Source organism: Ictidomys tridecemlineatus, chromosome 14, assembly GCF_052094955.1.
Source record: "Ictidomys tridecemlineatus isolate mIctTri1 chromosome 14, mIctTri1.hap1, whole genome shotgun sequence".
In the NCBI taxonomy this organism is placed as follows: Eukaryota; Metazoa; Chordata; class Mammalia; order Rodentia; family Sciuridae; genus Ictidomys; species Ictidomys tridecemlineatus.
Genome location: NC_135490.1, coordinates 56,090,565 through 56,112,817, shown reverse-complemented (window position 1 = coordinate 56,112,817; position 22,253 = coordinate 56,090,565). Strand labels below are relative to the sequence as shown.

The following is a 22,253-nucleotide window of genomic DNA, read 5'->3' as shown; positions in this document are numbered from 1 at the left end:
TTTTAAAGGGAAAATTTTATAGTGAGGATCCATGTTACCCTGTATCAATTTGTTTTTTAAATTGCCCCAATTTAAATTTATGCAGTTCTTATGTTAACAAAGCAATAAAAATAATAATGTCTGGCTTAGGGATTTTAAAACTTACTTGTTTTTGTTTTCTAAATAAGCATATACCTAAACTTTCACTTTTTAATAAATCTGATTTTATAGAGTAAGAAGCCACTATATGAGGTAAGAAATCGCAATTACAAGTAAATAAGACTCTTCATTTATTTATTCAACAAGTACTTATTGTTTTTGTCCCATAGTCAGGTATTATTCAAGGAAATTGTTTACTTTTTCATCTAGTATCTTGTGAAAATGATAATGAATAGTAAAATTACATATTCTAATGTCTTTGTATAACATGGACTTGGAACAGCTTAAATCTTTGGTATATTTGGAAAAAATTACAAAAAAAATTGGAGAATAATTATCTGACTTTTGATTATAATTTTAATTTTGCAAATGCATATTTGGCATCACTTGTGCATAAATTCTATTCAGGATATTCCTATTCTCAAAACTAACAGAATTTCTCACTTACTTAGGATTATCAAGTATTATAATAAGATTACACTAATTCATTGGATATTTGCCTTTCAAGGTAACCTCTTTAAAACTGATAAACACATGTCCCCTCACATTTGAAGTGATAAGGTAATCATTATAAATTAGGTCCCAATCACTGAAATTCAAAATGGTTTTGAAATGTGAAATCCCATATACATTTGATTATGTACCAAGAAGTATAAGTTAACATTTTCTTTTATTCCCACCTAGAAGTTTTAGGCAAATTAGTTTCCTTTCTACACTAGTGGTGTCCTACTGCTCCACAAGTAATCCTTGATATAAATTCCTGTAGAGTTATAGGTCCTGGATTTCACTCCAGGGTATGCTTCTGTCTGTGAGATACTTTGAAGGGAGAAGTTTAAAATGAAAAAACAAACGCCAACCATCCTCTGACGCTTCTGCAAAAATATTGTGTTTAGTTGTAATATTTTATAACATTTTTATTAAGATATAATTTACATAGAGTGAAATGCTCCAATGTTAATATACCATTCAATCAGTTTTGACAAACATGGAGACACAGAACACCTCTGTCATCCCAGAAAGTTCCCAAGTAACACCTAACTTCCCAATCAACATCAATAGACCCCAAACCATCCCAGCTTCCAAAAGCAACCATCAACAGACCCCAAACCATCCCAGCTTCCAAAAGCAACCACGAATCTGATTTTTATCACCACAGCTTAGGTCCTGCCTATTCTAGAATTTCACATAAATTAACATGTATTTTTTCGTATTTTGTTTGTTTCATTATGCCTAGTAGGTTTGAGACCATCCATATTGTTGAGTTCATCAGTCAACCGTTTCTTTTTATTGCTGATGAAACTTGCTTAAAACAGGCAAGAAACAAGCAGATCTTCATGAAGTGTCTGAAGTGACACATAACTACTGCTAAAATCATGGTAGCAAATTAATAATAACCATTCAAGGGGTAGAAATGCACTCTAATATTAAGTGATAATACACCTACAATCAAACAACTCTCCCACCTTAGTGTTATATGAATAAGACACACTCTTTGGGGAGATTCTAAATTATGCTACTAAAAACAGAGACATGGGGGTGTACACTTTAGCAATTGAGATGGCTATAGAATTCTTGTGTCCTCCTATTTTGACTTCAGAAAGTAAATGTGAAAAATAATCCCAGGTGAGGAGCTAATTCTTTTAGTATCTCTGTTATTAAAACATGCTGGAAAGAATGCATTCAATGTTTATCAATATGGTGATGCCTTAATACCAGTTTCAAAATGACATAATGTGGACCTGATAAGTTCAGTTTTATTGTTAGAAACTCACTTTAATCTAAAGTTCCTGGTAAAGCTTATATAAATGGAAGAAGAGTAGATAACAAAAAAAGCAACATCCAGGTTGCATTTTTGTTTTGCTGAAAGTCCTAATTATACACAGCTAAGTTTTGCTCTTTTATGCAAAGATTCATTGAGGTCCAGGGGAGCAGGAATACATTTAAGCAAAGAGTATACTGTGATTCTTGGGAGCCATAATACTATAAAATGAGTTCTAATAGAGGTAAAGGGTGAATTTTTGCCCTCTATTGTCATTTTCAAGAGAATTCTATTCTTATCAAGGAGATGGCTGAATTTGACATAACTAAATAAAGGAGAGGATTGAACTATCTTTGGCTAGTCTACCCACATCCTTAACCATCTCCACTTTCAAGATTCTACAGGAACACAAAAGCATCTTAGAACACTGTCACAGACTGATAGCATACACATAGCCATTGTCTTGCTTTTATGGGTATTGGTTTCAATTTCACGTAATCCATGAGTAAGAGAAAAGACAGCCATATAGTGCTACAGTGCTTACATTAGTTTTATGGGAAAAGTACCCAAATGAAATAAGAAATGCAGCCAGAGTATTGAGTGGATATTAATAAAGTTTCCAATTATTTTAATTCTCTGAAACTCTTATTCATTGTTTTCCCATTTCTTTCACTTCCTGCCTGTCTCTATGCACCTACTTTCCTTCTGCCCTCTCATACTATTTTTTCCTCCTTCTGGTTTCTAAATTGTTTTACAATGCTTATATTTAATTCTGATATCATTCAAAAAAAACTAACATGAAGCACTTCTCTTTAATATGACCTACTTTAATGTAGAATTTGCCCTATCTTTTTTTAATATCCATGACAGTAGGGTATATATTGACTTATTATACATACATGGAGTTAACCCATTACAATTCTTGTGGTTGAACATGATGTGGAATTACACTGGTTGTGTATTCATATATGAACATAGGAAAGTTATGTCCGATTCATTCTACTGTCTTTCCTATTCCCATCCCCTCTCCTTTCCCTTCATTTCCCTTTGTCTAATCCAATGAATTTCTATAAACTTCTGTACTTTCTCTCCCTACCTTTGTTATGGCTTAGCAACCACATATCAGAACATTTGGGCTTTGATTTTGGGGTACTGGCTTATTTCACTTAGCATGATCATCTCCAGTTCCATCCATTTCCTGACAAATGCCATAATTTTATTCTTCTTTATGGCTGAGTAATACCCCACTGTGTATATATGCCACAGTTTATTTATCCATTCATCTGTTGGAGGGCACCTCAGTTGGTTCCATAGCTTGGCTAATGTGAATTGAGCTGCTATAAATATTGATGTGGCTGCATCACTGTAGTATGCTAATTTTAAGTCCTTTGGGTATAAACTGAGGAGTGAGATAACTAGATCAAATGGTGGTTCCATTCCAAGTTTTCTGAGGAATCTGGATACTGATTTCCAGAGTGGGTGCACCAATTTGCAGTCCCACCAGCAATGTATGACTGAATCTTTTCCCCCACATCCCTGCCAACATTTATTGTGACTTGGTATTCTTGATAATTGCCATTCTGACTGGAGCAAAAAGGAATCTCAGTGTAATTTTAATATGCATTTCTCTAACCACCAGAGATGTTGAACATTTTTTCATATATTTTTGACCATTCATATTTCTTCTGTGAAGTGTCTGTTAATTTCCTTTGCCCATTTATTGACTGGGTTATTTGGGGGGTTTTGGTATTAAGTTTTTTGCATCTTTGTATATCCTAGAGACTAATGCGGTATCTGAGGTGCAGGTGGTAAAGATTTTCCCCCATTCTGTAATCTCACTGTTCATGTTCTTTGTTGTTTCCTTTGCTGTGAATAAGCTTTTTAGATTTATGTGGAATTACACTGGTTGTGTATTCATATTCATACCATCCCACTTATTGATTCTTGATTTTATTTCTTGCTCTTGAGGAAGTCAGTTCCTAAGCCGACATGGTGGAGAGTTGGGTCTACTTTTTCTTCTTGTAGGTGCAGTGTCTGTGATCTAATGCCAAGATCCTTGATCCACATTGAGTTAAGTTTTGTGTGGGGTGAGATATAGGGATTCAGTTTCAATCTACTACATATGGATTTCCAGCACCACTTGTTGAAGAGGCTATCTTTTCTCCAATGTATGTTTATGGCACCTTTGTCTAGTATGAGATAACTATACTTATATGGTTATGTCTCTGTATCTTCTATTCAGTTCCATTGGTCTTCAATTCTATTTTTGACAATACCATGCCATTTTTGTTACTATAGTTCTATAGTACAATTTGAAGTCTGGTATTGTGATGTCTCCTGCATTACTTTTCTCACTTATTGTTTTGGCTATTCTGGGCCTCTTATTTTTTTTTCAAATGAATTTTGTGTCTGTTCTTTCTATCTCTATGAAGAACATCATTGGGATTTTAATGGGAATTGCATTGAGTCTGTATAGTGCTTTTGGTAGTATTACCATTCGGACAACTTTAATTCTGCCTATCAAGAACATGAGAGGTCTTTCCATTTTCTTAGGTCTTCTTCAATTTCTTTCTTTAGTGTCCTGTAGTTTTTATTGTTGAGGTCTTTTATTATTTTGTTAGATTGGTTCCCAAGTTTTTTTACTTTGTTTTTGTTTTTGAGGTATTGTGAATGGGATAGTTTTCTGATTTCTCTTTCAGCTGATTTGTCATTGATTGCTGTATGAGTGTTAATTTTATATCCTGCTACTTTGCTGAATTCATTTATGAGTTCAAGAAGCTTTTGGTGGAGTTTTGGGGGTTGCTAAATATAGAATCATATCATAGGCAAATAGGGATAGTTTGAGCTCTTCTTTTCCTAATCATATCCCTTTAATTTCTTTCTTTTGTTTAATTGCTCTGGCTAGGGTTTCAAGAACGATATTGAATAGGATTGGTGAAAGAGGGCATCCTTTCTTTTTCCAGTTTTCAGAGGGAATGCTTTCACTTTTTTTCTATTTAGAATGGACTTAGCATAGATAGCTTTTACAATGTTGAGGTATGTTCCTACTACCCTAGTTTTTCTAGTGTTTTGAACATGAATGAATGCAATATTTTGTCAAATTATTTTTCTATTGAGATACTTATGTCTTACTTCTTATAAAAGGCAGTTACATTTGAATTACCATGAAAACCTCATTAGGACAACTTAACTCATGAGGAGAACCAATAGTGCTGACACACTAAGCTTCAAGGATATATGTTCCCAACTCTAAAGACTGATACCTTATTTTCAGTAGTATGTGTAAGTTGAACTCTCTAAACAGTCCATCATCTTAATTGTAGTAATTAATTTTAAGTAAGTGCCAATAATGTTTCTTACCAGATGAAAAAATGAGGATATGGCTCTTGTTCCCATTTGAATATGAGAAATGATATCAGCTTAATGTAAGAAAGGCAAAGAGATCTCAGAGTTAAAGAATTATAAACCTCAGTTCTCAGTGAGGGCACTCTGCTTGAAAGGAAGTCCTAGCTTATCAGAAGTTAAAGTTTATTGTAAATCACCTGTCTTCCTCCCATCTACTTATTGTTCTAGCTAATAAAAAATAGGTTTTTAGGAGGTAAGAGAAGTAGCTCAGTGGTAGAGTATGTGCTTAGCATGTTTAAGGTCCCTGGTTCAATCCCCAACACCAAAAAAAAAAAAAAATTAGTTTTTACTTTCTAGTTTCTGACTTACATTTTCATTGCTTCTCAATCAAAATGTTGTAATTAGAAGTGTTTTTATTTAAATATATAGATCCACATTTAATATCAAATCTATATATTTTTTCACTGATAATTTAAAACCATAACCAATCTTTACAAGAAATAATTTCACATTTCACTCACTGAAATGGGAATTGAGACTATGAATTGTACATTATTAGTGAAACCAACCTATTCTCAAGGCAACAAGTTTATATAAAGTAGTGGGAGTAGGAACAAACTCCCAGATACTAATTTTGCAGACATATAAATTATTATAAATGTCCACACTGTAGCAATGCAATTTTAATACATTTATTCAATATTTTATAAACTATTCACCAAAAAAGGAATTAAAAAAGAAAACATTTGATACTTAGCAGTTGCTCTAGAGTTTCAAAACATAAAACTTTGGGGGTTTTAACTATTATTTTTTCTTAAGAAAGATTTTTGAGCACTGAACAACAAAATAAAGAATTTTAAAACTAGAAAAGTCTTGTCATCATCCAACCTTTTCAGCATTCACCCAGTTCAATAAAATCACTATCTTCTCAAGGGTCTTGGCTTTCCTGCTCTGATTGCCAAAAAATTGAAGAACCACTAGTCCTCCGATCCCCATTGCTGTACATGTGTAACCATCCTTTCGTCTCTTTCTGGTATGCTCCATACTCATGCTAATGATTGTAGCTGTGAAGATTATTTCCTTGATTTGTTATGTTTGGATTAGCTTACAAAAGAACCATCTACCATACACACAGCACAACTTTTAACTCAAATGCCTGGTAAAAGTACAGATGAATAATTCAAAGTTTTAGGAGTAATTGTGTCATTGGTAGGCTGTGTCATAAAGACTCAAGAATGAGTAATACTACCTCTATTATTTAAGACCATAATGCTACCTACCCTACTTTAGTGGAGAAACAAAAGGAGGCCTGCACAGGTTTTCTCAAGGAGTCAGAGATGGGCAATATTTATTGTGCATACCACGTGAGCTAAGCAGTAGATCAAGATATTACAGCAGATGATGAGATCCAGTATTTGGCCTCAAAGAGCATATATTGTGCTCAGCATTGAGCAATGCCAGGTAATTGCCTACAGACGAGAAACTACAAGAGACTTCTACAAGTTTCCCGCAGCTTCATCACTGCACAGGCGAGTTATTAACTTTGCCTTCCTCATTAGTATACTGTGAGAAATAACTACTGTAGTATTGTGAGGCATTTTGTAAATGAGAGTGCTATAAAAAGAGATGAATATTAGAAAAACACAAGATTAAATAATATAGTAGGAACGGTTCTCATATATATGTCCAATCTTTCATGTCACCACTACAGGACTGCTACCAGGGAGAATTTATTTTAGGTAAACACAATTGCCTACCCAGCTTTTGCAAAGTCAAGAAAATATCTGGGTATATTAGCAAGAAAGATTATAGAGTCTTACATTATTTGGGTGTTATATGTGCTAAATACAGTTGGAATATCTCATGTAGTGTGAAGTTCCCACATGTCAGCAACTTCTTTTGCAAATCTGGGGCTAGGGATGTGGCTCGGTGGTACAGCACTTATGTGGAAAGGGTGAGGCCCTGGGTTCAATCCCCAGCACCACATATACACAAGCTCTAGAATCTTCTGCGTTTCAATGTTTATTTGCAGTATTTATGTAACAAATTTTAAATACTAAAACTATCAAAGCCTATTATTTACCAACAAGGTATTATGTTTTTATAAGTCAGAAACTGAGAAGATTCTATAGGTGAATATTTATTCTGTGATTAAATCTGTCATTATATTGGGTTTGTGGAAATTGTTATCAGTGATTTATCATGGTAACTGATTTTATTTACATTTTTAAAAAATTTTTAGTTGTAGTTGGACATAATACCTTTATTTGATTTATTTATTTGTATGTGGAGCTGAGGATCGAACCCAGAGCCTCACACTTGCTAGATGAGCGTTCTACTACTGAACCACAACCCCAGCCCTGATTTTACTTACATTTTTAAAGTTTGTTAATTTTCTCAGAAGACTGGGATATTTTTATCCCATCCTACATCTTAGACAAAAGACAAGTTTATATAATTTGTTTTTGTTTTTCAGATGCTTTCCATCACCACCACCACTGGGGATTAAACCCAGGGACACTATACTACTGATAGTACACCCCCAGCCCTTTTTATTTCTTATTTTGAGACATGATATCTCTAAATTGTCCAGGCTGGCCTCAAACTTGCAATCTTCCTATCTCAGGCTCCCAAGCAGCTGGATTACAGGTGTGGCACATGCAACCTGGCTCAAATTCTTCTTTTGAAAAAAAAAATTTTTTTTTAAATTGTAGTGCTGGAGATCCAACTCAGGGCCTTGCAAATGTCAGGCCAGCACTCTACCACTGAGCTATATCCCCAGGCCAGGGATGTAGCTTTTATACAGTCATTCTTATACATTCTCAAAATGGAGGAAAAGGACAGGAATCTTTTTTGGTAGACATTAATGTTCTGTGACTATGATTTACTCCCAATTTTAAAAAATTAGTATTTTTATATTTTTACTAGCCTTTTCTTTCCTTTTTTTTTTTTTTTTTTTAGTGGGGAGGGGATGGGATGGGGTGGGAGGGTTGCTCTGAGGATTGAGACCAGGAGCCTTGTTCCTCTAAGCTAGATCTCCAGACCTTTTTATTTTTATTTATCTTGAGATAGGGTCCCACTAAATTGCCCATGATGGGTTTCAAGTATGTGATCCTCTTGACCAGATCTTTCTGTCTCAGTCTCCCCAGTAGCTAGAAATTGACAGGCATGCACCACCATATCCAACACCCGCATTTTCACTCTAATTGAAAGGAGCAATATACCACAGTGTTTAGTTTGTATTATAACAGAACCCAAATAACCTGCCATTGAGAATCATGACCCTACATTCTCTCTTTCTCCTGAACAATATAAAATTTTGACCTTGGTTTATAATGAGACAACACCCTGGTTTAATTTCATTACATTCAGAAATAACAAAAATATTCAAAATTTAAATTTATGTGCATGCCGTTTATTTATAAAAATATATATTCATACAATTATTACATGATAAGGAAATCTCCATTTTTAATTCTCTTTTCCTGATTGACCAAATTCAGTCATACACAGAACTTTCACACAGTGACTTACTATTTTATTTGTTCTGTATATTTGTGCTTTGGTCTTTTTATATTTATATATTTGTGCTTTTGTCCTTGTTATTTTATCTCTGTACACTTCTACTTACTGCTTCTATTTAGAATAAAGAGAAGCATGAAAATCAATAACCCACCCATCAGACATTTTTGCTGTACTTCAGAGGAATGACCAGTTAAGGCTAGAAACCTCAGTATTTACTACTGTTTTCAAAACTTAGGTTTCTAGATAATAGAAAGTGATTGAAGAGAGTAAGTATAATATGTAGTCAAATAGATAAAAAACAGGATAACTAAACCAATTTGTTTTCTGTTAAACATATGACTTCTGTGTGTTGCCTGGCACAGTATTATTAAAATTTGCCTAAACAAGCTCTCATGATGTTTTCAAGTTTCATGGAATGCTTTGTCTATACTTGGACTTGAGTCTTCATAATGACAAAGGCTCTTAACAGTTACTTTTCTTTAACACACAAACTATATCATTTTTAGAAACTTATAATTCATCTTCTTAGTTATATTTCTGCTAAGTTTGTGAAATTGTACTATACTAGTATGGAAAGGGTAAAACTGTATATGTATTTAGATTTTGAAAAGTAGAATCATGTGCATTTTAGATAAATATATGGTAACGTGGCACTTTGGTAAAGGAATGTGCAATTATAAAGGTTTATGCCACTTTAATTTTTTAAACCCTGGAATTACTCTCCCTAGGCTTTAGATTCAAAGCCAAACCCAATTCTAAGACTAGCATTTCCCCTACTGGTAATTCCTGTTTTTCTAATAATATGGAACATTAACTTAAACCATTCTTTTCAATGAGTTTTCACTTACCTTCTCTATCCTGACTGCAAAACCTTTAACTTAAGGAACATTTTTAATTAACCCAGTGGCAGTCAGAAAAGCATTTTAGGTATCCTGGCCATTTAATCTTGTACCTCATTTCAGTAATCTTTTCAAAATAGCTAAATTCCCAAAATTGAATATTCAAATATTTTAATTGAGTTTTAATGGTTAAGAGCTACTAAGCAGTTGATATGTATGTTGTCATAATTTTTCCTAAAATCTGGACCTGTCTAAATAACTGAGTATACAGATGTGCTTAAAACATATATATCCCCAAAGAGAAATAATTAAACATATAATAAATAGAATTCCATATGCTTATTGATATCATATAGATACACTCTTATTAGGATACCAGTATTTTACTATGATATACCCATGGATAGTAGAAGCAAAAAGAATATAAATGCTCGATATTAACTGTTGGCATCAATACAGGTTATGCACAGTCTGTTGCAATAAAAGGTATTCATTATGCCTGTATCTGAAGAATTCCCTGTTAGTTTTCTCTGGCCTTTTTCATTTTAGGTTGCACAATCATTTTAAATGTAAATAAAACAGAATATATGAATAAATGAACAAAATAATGGCCCCATTTGCCATATGATTAAATATTCTATTGAATTTTTTGAGGGACATTGGCTGCTGTAGATTATGACGTAAACCTGATTGTTCACAAACAACATGAGAGTCTTATGTAAAAGTCCCAGCATTTAGAAATTATACATATTTTCCTTTCCCTGCAAAATGGATTCAGAATTGATAATTTAAATTTATAATTTTAAGCTGCTAGTTATTAAAGATTACTATATGGATTGAAAGATTAAATAATATAAGAGCTACAAGCCTTAAAATATTTTAGTGAAAAATTAATTACCTGGAAAAGAAGGCACTTTATTACCTTGAACTCTAGCTATTTGTCTGTATAGAATATGTCTAAAATCTCTTAAAATATTCTTTATCCTTTTATAAATTTATCCTATTTATATGTTTTTCTAAAGCCACTTAGAGTATAATGTAATAAATCAAACTATTTTAATTTAACAGAACAATATGTTACATAATATAGCCAATGAGCAATACAGAAATAAAACTCAAGAGTAACAAAAGTATATATGATAATGGCAAAACTGTCTAAGTTAGTCTACAATCATTTGAAGTTAAAATATTGTAAAATTTGAAGACTTTATCATTGAACAATTTTTGGACAGTTTTTATTTTTAAATTTCTTTTTTTAATTTTTACTACCTTGATTGAAATGTTGATCAAATATAAGGGCAATCAAAATTATTCAGCTAGCCTATCACAGCTCAGTTTTATTTTAGCTGAATTTTTTAATGTAAATCACTTTTGTTTCTTCTTTGCTCAAGTCAGTCATACCTGGTAAATTATCAAATTTAAATCATTCACATAAATATACTGCTATGTGCAGTGTTTCTTCTTTGGGAAATGGGTAGATTTATAGAATGGATATAGTTCAGCAAGAAAAGCAAGATATTTTTTCAAAAGGGTTCTACCCTCTCAAGTTAAACTTAACATCTTCCTGACATTTATTAAGATAGGCTAACTTTTCATTCAGAATGTTTTTCAACAGAATATTTCAAAGTGAACAAACTTTGCTTTCTTTTTTGTTTGAGAACAGAATATTTAAAAAAAATAAAACATTTTTCTATAAGGTTACTTATCTTTAAGTCTTTCTTTGTGTAGCCATTTTTCTATCTCTAGTTTGAAATGTTTTTTACTAAATGTAAATGCAGTTCCTTAGATGGAGTCATCATTACATGGTATAGAAAGAAGTCAAGTTTATCAGGTCTGTCCTTATCAAGGAGAGACTAAAGACAAATTCCATGTCAGTTGTTTGGTTTGTTTGTTTTCTTTTTAAAATAAGATATATTAACCCAAAGGTGTGTTAATGTCAAGGCATGAACAATCTTAAATGTAGATCGATTGAGTATTTTGTGATGCTGAATAACAGACTTTTCTCAAATATCTGTGATGCTAAATATTTTCCTTAGAAAGTTTTGTTTAATGTTAGATTGTTGTTCTGAAAGATGTTGGTCCTAGTGGGATTTTTAAAAATTTGGAAAACAAATAACCGCATGTATTACAAGTATAGATATGGTGAATTGTAAACTTACCGTATAGTACTGATTCTATTTTCAAAAATGTTTCACTGTTAAATATAGACAACATAAAATTGCTGCTGTACTGTAATTGAGTACTTTTTCCTAAATGACCCTGTTATCACTATTCCAGAATTAGAAGTTGGGCAGATACATGATTGATTCATGTGTCTGCATAGATGCTTCAAGGTATATTCTTCTCTTGGTGAGTAAAAATATATTTTCCTTGGCATCAATGCATTGAGATCTGAATATACCTGTATCTATTCTTACTGCACATTTCTTATACAGTATCTTCTCATATGCCAAAATTGACCTAGGCACAACTAAAATTAAGGGTTTGTTACATGCTTTCTAACAGAAAGGTTTTCAATAATATAATGGGTTTATACTGTAAAAATAGTGGAACTCCCTTTAAAATTTCCTATTTGCTAAATTTAAATTAATATTTTTTCTTTAGCTCACAAATTACCCTAAATCCAGAGAGAATATCAACCCTTTTCACTGTTGTCAAACCAAGCATAAGGAACAGCCCAATGATACTACAAAAACAGTTGAGGAATAAGGAATAAAATCTGTAATGTTACAGTCCAGAATAAAGACATTTGGTGAAAGAAATGAACCGAAGTTCATCATGAATCCAAGGCTTCTATACTTGGCATTCCTCCACGGAAAGGAAGACAAGTATCAACACCATTGGCATCATTTTCAAACTGATCTTATGTGGAAAACCTTCCACCACAGTGGAGTACTTCTTGACTCTTTCCAGATTTTTGGTTTCTTGTTTAATTCATCCAGCCTTTCCATTTTCAAACCACCATTTGTCAGCATTGAGGTACAAGACACGTAGATTTGAAAATACTTTCTCAAGAGATCATGTAACTATACAACTCTGAATTTAAAAATTGAGGGGGGAGGGATCATTCGACCCAATGCCTCTTACAAGAAACATTTTTTTAAAATCTGTAACTGCTGTAGTGTTAACAGGGTACAAAGTGTTTTTTGTCTTGTATTGTACTTAAAAGGTTCTCATTGATTGTGATCGTATTGTACTGTATAAAAAAGAAATCATAAATTGCCTTGTATTGTTTATAATAGACCATACCATGTAATACTTTGGTTTCCATGTTCCAAGTTTTTCAGTGATGCATGTTAACAGTTAGGTCCTAAAATTCTGTGGTGCTAATTCTTCCATATCCAATGGTGCTTTTGTGGATGCTAACTGCACACATGCTGAACAAAGCTTGAAGTTTAAAACTTTCCTCCCTTCCTCTGTTTATATGAAGTAAAATAAAATAACTTGAAATTTGTCTCAAAGTATCAATGACAATCTAATAAACTGGTTTATATGTGTAATTATTCTGGATTCTTATTTTTCAGAAATAATTTGAGTTCTACTGGGCCCTAAATGTTGATCTTACCATGGGTTTATTCTGTTATTTCATTTGTGCCCTCAAATCTGTTGTATCTTTAGGAATTTAAATCCAGTTTCTCTGGCTTCTAAAATCATGTTTAGGTAGGACTTATAAAAACTAGTCCTACAAGACATGGAATTAAGTAAGTTGAGAATGTGACAAAAGAGTGTTTATCTATTTATTGCTTTATTAAAAATTTGTCATCTGGTTGAACTGGAAGATAACATTTGCATGAAAGCAAGTATGCTTTCAAAACCTTTATTTCAACTCAGATGACACTGAAAAGGTCATTCACACAGGTTCATATTTAAAGTAAAAGTTTGGAGGCTGGGGAGTAGCTCAGTACTAGAGTTATCTCCCTAGAATGCAGGATGCCCTGGTTTGATTCCCAGCACAGCAAAAAAAATAAGATACAATTTTAAAATAAAGTAAGTTTCATCCCCCATGTATGAAAATAAGGACAAAAAATAAATTTGGAATGTTCCAGAACAAACTGGCATCATGAGTCAGTGTAATAGATAGTCATGGCAATGGTTTTTTGAGATTCTAAACTTCAGCATCTATATTAAGAATCACAGCAGTAGGGCACATGAAACTATGAACAACTTCATGGGGCCAAAGAGCAGTTTCTCCCAAGCCAGAGATAAATTCAGTATTAAGGCAGTATGCAAATTTGCATTCCGACCTTGATATCTTGACTAACCCGAAGGCAACATTAAAATTTTAAAAGAAAAAACGGAAACAAATGTATTAAAGCTCCTCAAGCAACAATCATTGACCTTAAAAAGAAGATCATCAAACTTTTCAGTCTAACCCACTAGGTCTGATAACTGAAAGGACATTGCCACACTACTATGGCTCTTTGTTGTAACAAGATTTTAAGGCACATAAATTTTGCCTCAAAATGTTATTAAATCATGTCTGACTTCTAACATCAGAAAATGAAGATTAGCGAATAAAGCCTATGAATAATAGGCTTGCTTCTCTGACACCATCTTGAACAAATGCAATATTTACTAAACCATAGCTTCTCCCAGAGATATTTCTACAGTGTATTTTGGTAACTACATTTACAGCATTACATTTTATGAAAACTGGTGAATAATAAATGTAATACAAAATAATTCCACATTTTCTTTAATGAAAAAGATAAAGTGGATAAGTTTATTAATATTTTAGAGAATTTTTATTTCTGTGCTATAAAATAGAAATAAAAATTCTAATTTGATAAAAGTGTGAGAGAGTAAATGAGTTGCTTTTGGGAGAAAATCTTTTTAATCTACAGGAAAAGATGTCTAAATTTAACTCTATAATCAACCAGATTTCTGTATTAATGTTCACTATAATGACTGTGCCATCTAAAAAGTTATTCTCAAAAAATTTTATCAGGGCTGGATTATGGCTCAGTTGTAGAGCATGTGCCTGGCATGTGGGAGGCACTGGGTTTGATCCTCAGTAACATATAAAAATAAATAGATAAAAGGTATTATGTCCATCTACAACTAAAAAAATTAATTTTATCAGATTTTTGAAATTATTTTTAAAACTCATCAGCTTTAAATGAGTATACTCTGTAACTTTGGTTCATTTATACAAATGATTCAATCCCTCTTTCTTTATAAAACCATGATTTAAGTTTTTTAAGTTATACAATTATCTGTCTTTATAATTTTGTCAATGTTATTTTGATAAGTTGTCTTTTCTGATCTTAAAAACAATAATTTCCCTTAGAGATCTTAAGCTCAAGATGATTTCCCTGAATCCTAGTAAGGAAAGCATTTTTTTAAAAAAAAATCCATGTGTTCTCTACCGAGTAAAATATTTCAAAATAAATTATATGAAAACTGAAAGACTAACCTTACTCATCTCAGGGAACTAATTTTTCTCATTAGGAGCTGCTTTGAGTTTGAAATAACCAATATAACAATAATCTTAAGAAACAAAAAATAGCCCATCTATATAATTTCAATTTTGTCTTCCTGTGTTCTTTTTTAAAAAGCTGTTGAAGTGGGTGCATAGTGATTCACACTTGGACTAAAGTTATTTTTCTCACTCTATCCTTGAGTGTGGGTGGATGTGAAAAGACTCCTTGAAAATAAGTAGACAGTGATACAATTCACACACAAAAAAGTGAGTAGTAGTTCATAGAGCTAAATAAATCATAAAATGCAGTGAGCTCAGCACTACACATATTCTCCTAAACTGGTCTCTTATATTCTATGAATGATAAATAATGTTTATACTTCTTGTAAAGTATACTGTTGGCTATCATAAAAGGCAACAAAAGACTAGCTCACGAATAAATGAAAAGGTTGACTCTCAGTTTTGTGTATTTAGAAACTCAGTTTTACTAATTCATTCTGGACAATTCACAAGAGATTCTTTTTTAAAAACAAGATCATAAAACAAAAATCTTGAGTACTGGATATCCAATGAAGAAACCAATTAATTTAGAACAAAAAACAAAGCTTTACTCCTAGGAAGCAGATTGGAAAGAAGCTATGTGTAAGAAGTGGACTTAGAATTTTGCTTTTATACTTGTTAATTTTTATTTATGGTAAACATGTATTATTTTATAATTTTAAAGATGACTTTGTAGAAGAAAAAACTAATACTAGAAAAACTAAAAACACCAGAAAACTAGTCAGCATATTCTGTTTTCAGTAGGAAAACCAACTTCTAAAGCTTGATTAACATCAGAATGTTGCTTGGAAAGTATAAAATCAGAAAGGAAATGAGTAATACTCATGAATAGCCTCCTGTTATGATGGGCTTCATGATGTAGACCTGCCAAGAAAGAGGAATATTCACTTCAGCTCATCAGAGCACAGTCACCCCAAGCCAGAGATGAAACCACTAACAAAACCTTATGCTTTCAATCTTTTTCTCTAGATTCCATATGACTCAGTGTGAAATCTATTTCTTAAATAATTAAGCCACAAATTTTCTTATATTTAGTAGCACTTTAGAATTCTCAATTATATGATACCATTTCATAATTATCATTTATCATTAAATATTATTATTAATTACACATGATTATATAATCATATTGCACAATTCCATAATTATTTCATAACCATCATTATTAATCATTAACCATCATTATCATTAATCATGTACTATCATTATGGATGCCAGTCATCATCAAAAAGAGTTTAACATACAGTAGCTCTCTGACCATAACCCTTCTTGATAGAAATTTCATCAATCCTGATTAATGAAAAGCCAAGATCCTATTCCTTTGCCCTCATGGCGGACCTTTCCACCAGACAATGACATTCATTACAATGGAACAGATACGGCTCTAGAGTATTTCTTAATCCAGCATTTTCCTGGCAGCCATTACCAGTTGGCTATACTTAGCATGGCAAGATTGGCATATTTGCCATTCTATCTTAGATGTCCACCAGCACATATTCAAGCCACCTGTGTTAGTCTAGGTCCTCTTAGAAACAGATGCCAAGATGGGATTATATGTGCAAGTGATTTATGAAAGGAAATACTAGAGAGGGAAAATGAACAAGGGGTTAATGGAGGTGCCATCAGACTATGATGCAGTTCTGCCCCTGTGAAGAAGAAAGGAAGCTACAGAGGGAGAAAAGAAAGCAAGAAGGGAATAAAGAAGTTATTTCTAGACCAAGTGCTGTTCTAAGCAAGTTTCAGCCAGGCCTATGGGGAGTGCTTGAGCCATACTAGCCCTTTAGAGAAGGCCAGCATCTTGCAGGTACAGGCCTACTTGGTATTCCTCTTACAGTCATTGGTGAGGAGCAATCTAAAAGAAGCACACCCTCAGTGTAAAGGCAGTGATAGATTTCAGAGCTTAGAGGCTGGGTCAGTGGGTCAATTAGGTGGAGATGTGGATCTGTACAGTGCAAACTGGAACTTGTGGTGGCTATAAAAATATTTCTTATATTTCCTACTCTTTCTATTGACCCATAGATTGTTTTTGCATTTTGTGAGACTGGCTTCTAGATAATGTAGTATTTGTGTTTGAAGGCCTATACCATCTACATCCTTTGCTGTGAAGTGGATCCTCTAGTAATGCATTGTCTCTGCTACCATGTCTACTCTGTTCATATATCCATCATGCTAATTCTGAGATGGTCAATGGCAGTAAGAGTCATGTCCACTGGCTGTTCAGTGTCTTGGTTGTTCAGTGTCTCTTCCTTGATGAATATTAATATTCACAGTTTGTACCCATTCCCATAGGTCCACCCACAGACCTCTACCTCACACCTGTTTGTCTTGATCTTTCCATCCTTTTTCTTTCAGGCTCCTGACTAGATGGCCAGGTCATTAATCACTACCCAGGAACTAGAGATTTTTTTTTTAATCTCAAGACACCTCTTCCATACAAAGTGGTTCAGTGCTTCCATATCAGGTGCAGTTCTTCCATACCAGTGCAGTGCTTATACCTCTCTCCATTGAGAAGATTCTCCCTCTGTACTGTTTTTCAAGGTCATCCTACCCATTTTCAGCCAGCACTCATATACTGAGCTATTCCACCCATAAACCAAGCCCAGGATTTTCCTTCTTCCTTCAGCTGATCATATGGGAACTTCCACATGGCTATCCATATGAGATGACAGAGGGTTGCTGGCAGTTTGGGCAGCCTATACATACCCTGAACTCATGGATTCTGGTCCTGCTCAGTCTTGATCTTGGATGTACCAAGATATGATCATGGATTACAGGGCCTATTCAACTTTATGACTTGAAGAGTTCAATAGAACCCAAGTCATAATGGGCAATTCTGTACCCATAGTCTAGAATATTTCCACCAGACACTTTAATTGCTATTTCTTGAAAGGTGTTTATTCCTTCAGTGATTGGCATAACCTTATTCAAGGATCGCAGGGACTGCATTAGGGGAGCTAACTCTTTCCCTGAAACTTGCCATAAGCTCCATTCATTCTCACTGCATCTTTTCCCTTTACTGACACTTCCAAAGCAATAGGGTCTGTTTGATCACATGGATCAAGTAGCAGGGCTGATGTACATGTTACAGAGCCCTTTCATGCTCTGAGATCTATTCAAAACTGGTAGTTACCTAGATCACATAGTTTATGAGCCAGAGCAATATTCTTACCTGTGGAATAAATTGTCATTCAAACTCAAAGAGGCTTACCCAAATGCTCAATTTCTTTTACCTAGTAATGATGCAAGATGCACCTATTTGTCTTGTACTTTGGAGAAGATGTCCTAGCATGCTCCTGACTGTTGAGCCCGTGGAAAACTTCACTGAAATGGCAGGAGAGTGAATGCTTGTGAGGTACATCCTAGAGCCACTCCCCTTCCCTCAGCATCTTTATTCCTTCATCTAATCACGTTGCTTACACTGCAATCGACACCTGTTGCAGAATTCTTTCCTATTGAGGGAAACTCTGAAACTTCTCCTTTACTGAGGGTTTTTTTGGTCATTGCTTTTTCATGATTTCAAAGAACCACCACAGGTACAGTGGTGGTTTGTCCTATTTCCTGTGGTCCTTGACATAACATTGGATCTCAGGTTCTAAGAAAGTAAATGCCAAATCCCTTATTCAAGCACTCTCAAAATTCCCCTCTGGCTCCTGTCAATATATACTAGCTAATTCTTGAGATTCATCTGGTATACAGCCTCTTTTCTTCTTAATCCATCCTAGCACATACAGACCCAGGTTATGCTGGGACTGAACCTTGGTGGTCAGATGATTCTAGAAAAGAAAGCAGCTACTGAGAAGAGCACATGTCCCCTTGTAAGGGAGAGGCCTCTGCAGCATGTTCTTGCACAATAGAAGTGCTAGCCCTAACAGGAATGATAAGACACCTTTGCAAGCCTTAAAGATTAGAAGAGGAGTGTCTGGGAGTGTGGCTCAGTGGTAGACTGTTTCACTAGCATGCAAAAGGCCCTGAGTTCCATCCCTAGCAGAGAGAGAGAGAGAGAGAGAGAGAGAGAGAGAGAGAGAGAGAAGAAAGAGGAGAAGGAGGAGGAGGAGGAGGAGGAGGAGGAGGAGGAGGAGGAGAAGGAGGAGAAGGAGGAGGAGGAGGAGGAGGAGGAGGAGGAGGAGGAGGGGAGGGAAGGGGAGGGGAAGGAGTAGGGAACTCTTTGTAAGACTCACACAGTTAACTATGAGCTAATTGTTTAACTGTTCTCAATATTCTCTACGGGCATCAATTCAACTTAATAGTAGTCATCCAATTCTGCTGTCTTTGAAGACATTTTTCTCTCCATAGCTTTCAAATGCTTCAGACATCACATCTACATCTTTCTTCTCTGCCAGAACATTTTCCCAGGTCACCATCAATGAAATCTTCTGCATTTAACTCATTATCTTATCCTAGGGACAATCTATGTCCCATCTATAATCAAGCTGAGATCCCCTTTACCTACTGGGTGGTTAATGGATCAGTCCCAAATCATCATCTTACCATCTGTTTTCTTGGGTCATTCTACTAAGTCATCTGAGATGCAAAAGCTAAGATAGATGTTCAAGAGATTTATTGAGACAAATACGGATGAGAGGAAATGGAGAGCTGAGACAATGCTGATTTGACTCCTATGAAAGGAGAGAAGGGAGACCTTAGTCATCAGCTTTATTCTAAGGAAATTTCAACAAGGCCTGAGTCCTCAGGCAAAGCTGTCCTCCAGAGAAGCCTTGTGATGTCCACAAATTGGCCTGCCTTAGTATTCTGCCATGAGAAGTCAATGGGAACAGTCCAGGGGAAGCAGGGCGGTGGTTTGAACACAGTTAGTTATCATTCCTAAAGGAGTAGATCTGAGAGAGAGAAGTAGATCTCATGGCTGCCATGCCATCATATGGAGGCATCTGTAATCAAAAACAGCAAAGCTCAGCTATTGATGAAATGTTGGTGTTTATTTTGCTCAGTTTGAGAGGGGGATAATTTTAAATCTATAAAGATCAAATTGTGATTATAACTCATAATTCAAAAAAAAAGAATCCCCTTAAGTAGAGTCTGAACAGATCATGAGAAATAAGCTTTTTTAAAAGTTACATTAAAATATTAGTGACTCTCTTAACCTCAATAGTCTGGTTTGTATTGAAAAAAAATACTTTCAAACTTTAAAAATATTTCAAGAACCCTATCCACCTGTTAGTGTGGTTGTCACTTCTACCACAGTTTTTCCTCCTCCTTCCCTCTTCACCAGATGCCAGAGGTCATCCACCATGGCTCACTCACTATAGACTCCCAGCTCTTGGAAACCAAGAATGCATTCTGCCTTTGTTCTGACTGCCTGGTATGCCAGTGCTTCCTAAACAAATGTGAAAGACATATTGGCTGACCTGAAACCTAAGGATCAGGCCAGAATTAAGACCTTCAGGCAGCAACAGGGCTGGGCCAACTCACTGTGCACATGGTGTAAGGTGGCAGGGTAAGCATAAAAGGATTGACCTATGAAACATCAGTTCTTGATCCTTATGAGGACACATTTCCAATGCCAGAAACTTTGCCCAGGGATAAGGGTGGAAAGAACCCCTGCCAGAGTGCTTATTTTGGCTGATGATAACTGGAAAGATCCGAACAGAGGAACATGTATCTTTGCTCTCAAGAGTGGGCAAAGCTGAGTGTGGTAATCTCATCTACTCAGGAAACTGTGACGGGAGGATAGAAAGTTAAAGGATGGCCTGGGAAACATAACAAGACCTCATCTCAAAAAGAAAAGTTGTTTTTGTATTGTTGTTAAGAGTGGCAAAGAGGGCAGCTCTGCCTTCTCATGGGGTCACCATGCTAGCAACTTTCCTAACAACTTATACCTTGTGTCTCAGCTCTGTACAGCCATTACAGTCCTCATCTGTAAGGGTAATCTTGCCTAAACATATGTAGAAGGGATCAACCAAGCCAAGTACTTGGAGCTGAGTTTTTAAGATTTAATGGATCTGGTCACGAAGCTACCTTGTGTGCTACAACAAAGATCTACTGAAATCTCTACCAGGAGCATTGCAGTATTGGGCTATTGGCTCTCAGCTGGCCTGATCCCACAAATTCACCAAGATGTTAGGCTACACTTATGCTCAGTTCACCTCACCACCCATAGTGACCAGCAATGCAAGCACCCATAACAGCCATTTTATGAGCAGTGCCTTTTTAGACCTTTAACTGTTTTTTTTTGTTGTTGTTGTTTTTTGTTTTTCGTTTTTTGTTTTTGCAGCAGCCATGAATAGGCAGGTAGGACCTCTACATGGACAGTCAAATCAGGAAGTGCTTGCCTGGCTAACAACTACAGAAGGCAGTGAGCAAAAATACAGGAGACAAAAAGTCCCAAGGCAACACTTGGAATATACCCCACTCAGGACTGATTGTGCCAAGCTACAGCCAAGCAGTGCTAGCAAAGACAAATCCATGATTTACCTGTCAACAAAAGTTTGCTGTGAAACATCTGCCTAACATTCCTATATTCAAGCTGATTGTTCAACTGTACAAAATTGTGTCCAATTTCTTTTTATATCAGGGCAAGACCAAGAATCCTTTGCCTGATGTAGATACTCAGAGTGGAAACTACTCTAGTACCATGGTCTGATAAAGATGAACACATACATGATCCTGATGGGGTGTCACAGGCTCTAGTTGTACCTGACAGTTCATCTAGAGTCGAGTCCTAGGTCTCCCTTAGAGAAGCCCAAGTCCACAAGCACAGATGGTCTGATGATGTGTGTGGACTCTAAACCAAGGTAAAAATGAAGACTGGGGAGAAAAGGACTACCAGAACACAAGAATGCTTAAATAAACAATACACTTTTTTTCTTGTTTCAGGGGGCCTTTAAAGACTTAAAATAAAGTTATATCTGAGGATTGCAAATTCAAAACCAGCCTCAGCAATTTATCTGGGAATGTGACCCAGTGGTTAAGTACCCCTGGATTCAATTCCCAATACCAAAACAATAAAAGTTGAAACCAGTTCCATTCCCCTTCCTGGTATAAGTTGCTCATCAACTGTAGGATGAGTAGGTCTGATACATGTGCTGTGGATTAGGTTTGGTCTCTTACCTTCTCTATTATGAGCAACTGCTCCTCTTTCCCTGGGTTAAAGCAGGTTGCAGGGAATCTACAACCTGGAGATTTTGCTTCTGCTTTACCAGGGCTCAAA

The 22,253-nt window shown here is 35.0% G+C and overlaps 1 protein-coding gene and 1 pseudogene across 1 annotated transcript in view; both read left to right on the top strand.

Annotated features, from left to right (window-relative positions):
- The window catches only part of Purg (purine rich element binding protein G), a 38,283-nt gene extending 25,177 nt beyond the window's left edge, over positions 1 to 13,106 (top strand). The window contains exon 3 of the mRNA XM_078031164.1: positions 12,211 to 13,106. Within this exon, the coding sequence (XP_077887290.1) occupies positions 12,211 to 12,315 (105 nt within the window). The 3' untranslated portion in view covers positions 12,316 to 13,106. The remainder of the gene's footprint in view (positions 1 to 12,210) is intronic.
- Positions 13,107 to 20,239: 7,133 nt separating this feature from the next.
- On the top strand, positions 20,240 to 21,918 carry LOC101959970 (citrate synthase, mitochondrial-like; annotated as a pseudogene).
- Positions 21,919 to 22,253: the final 335 nt, after the last annotated feature.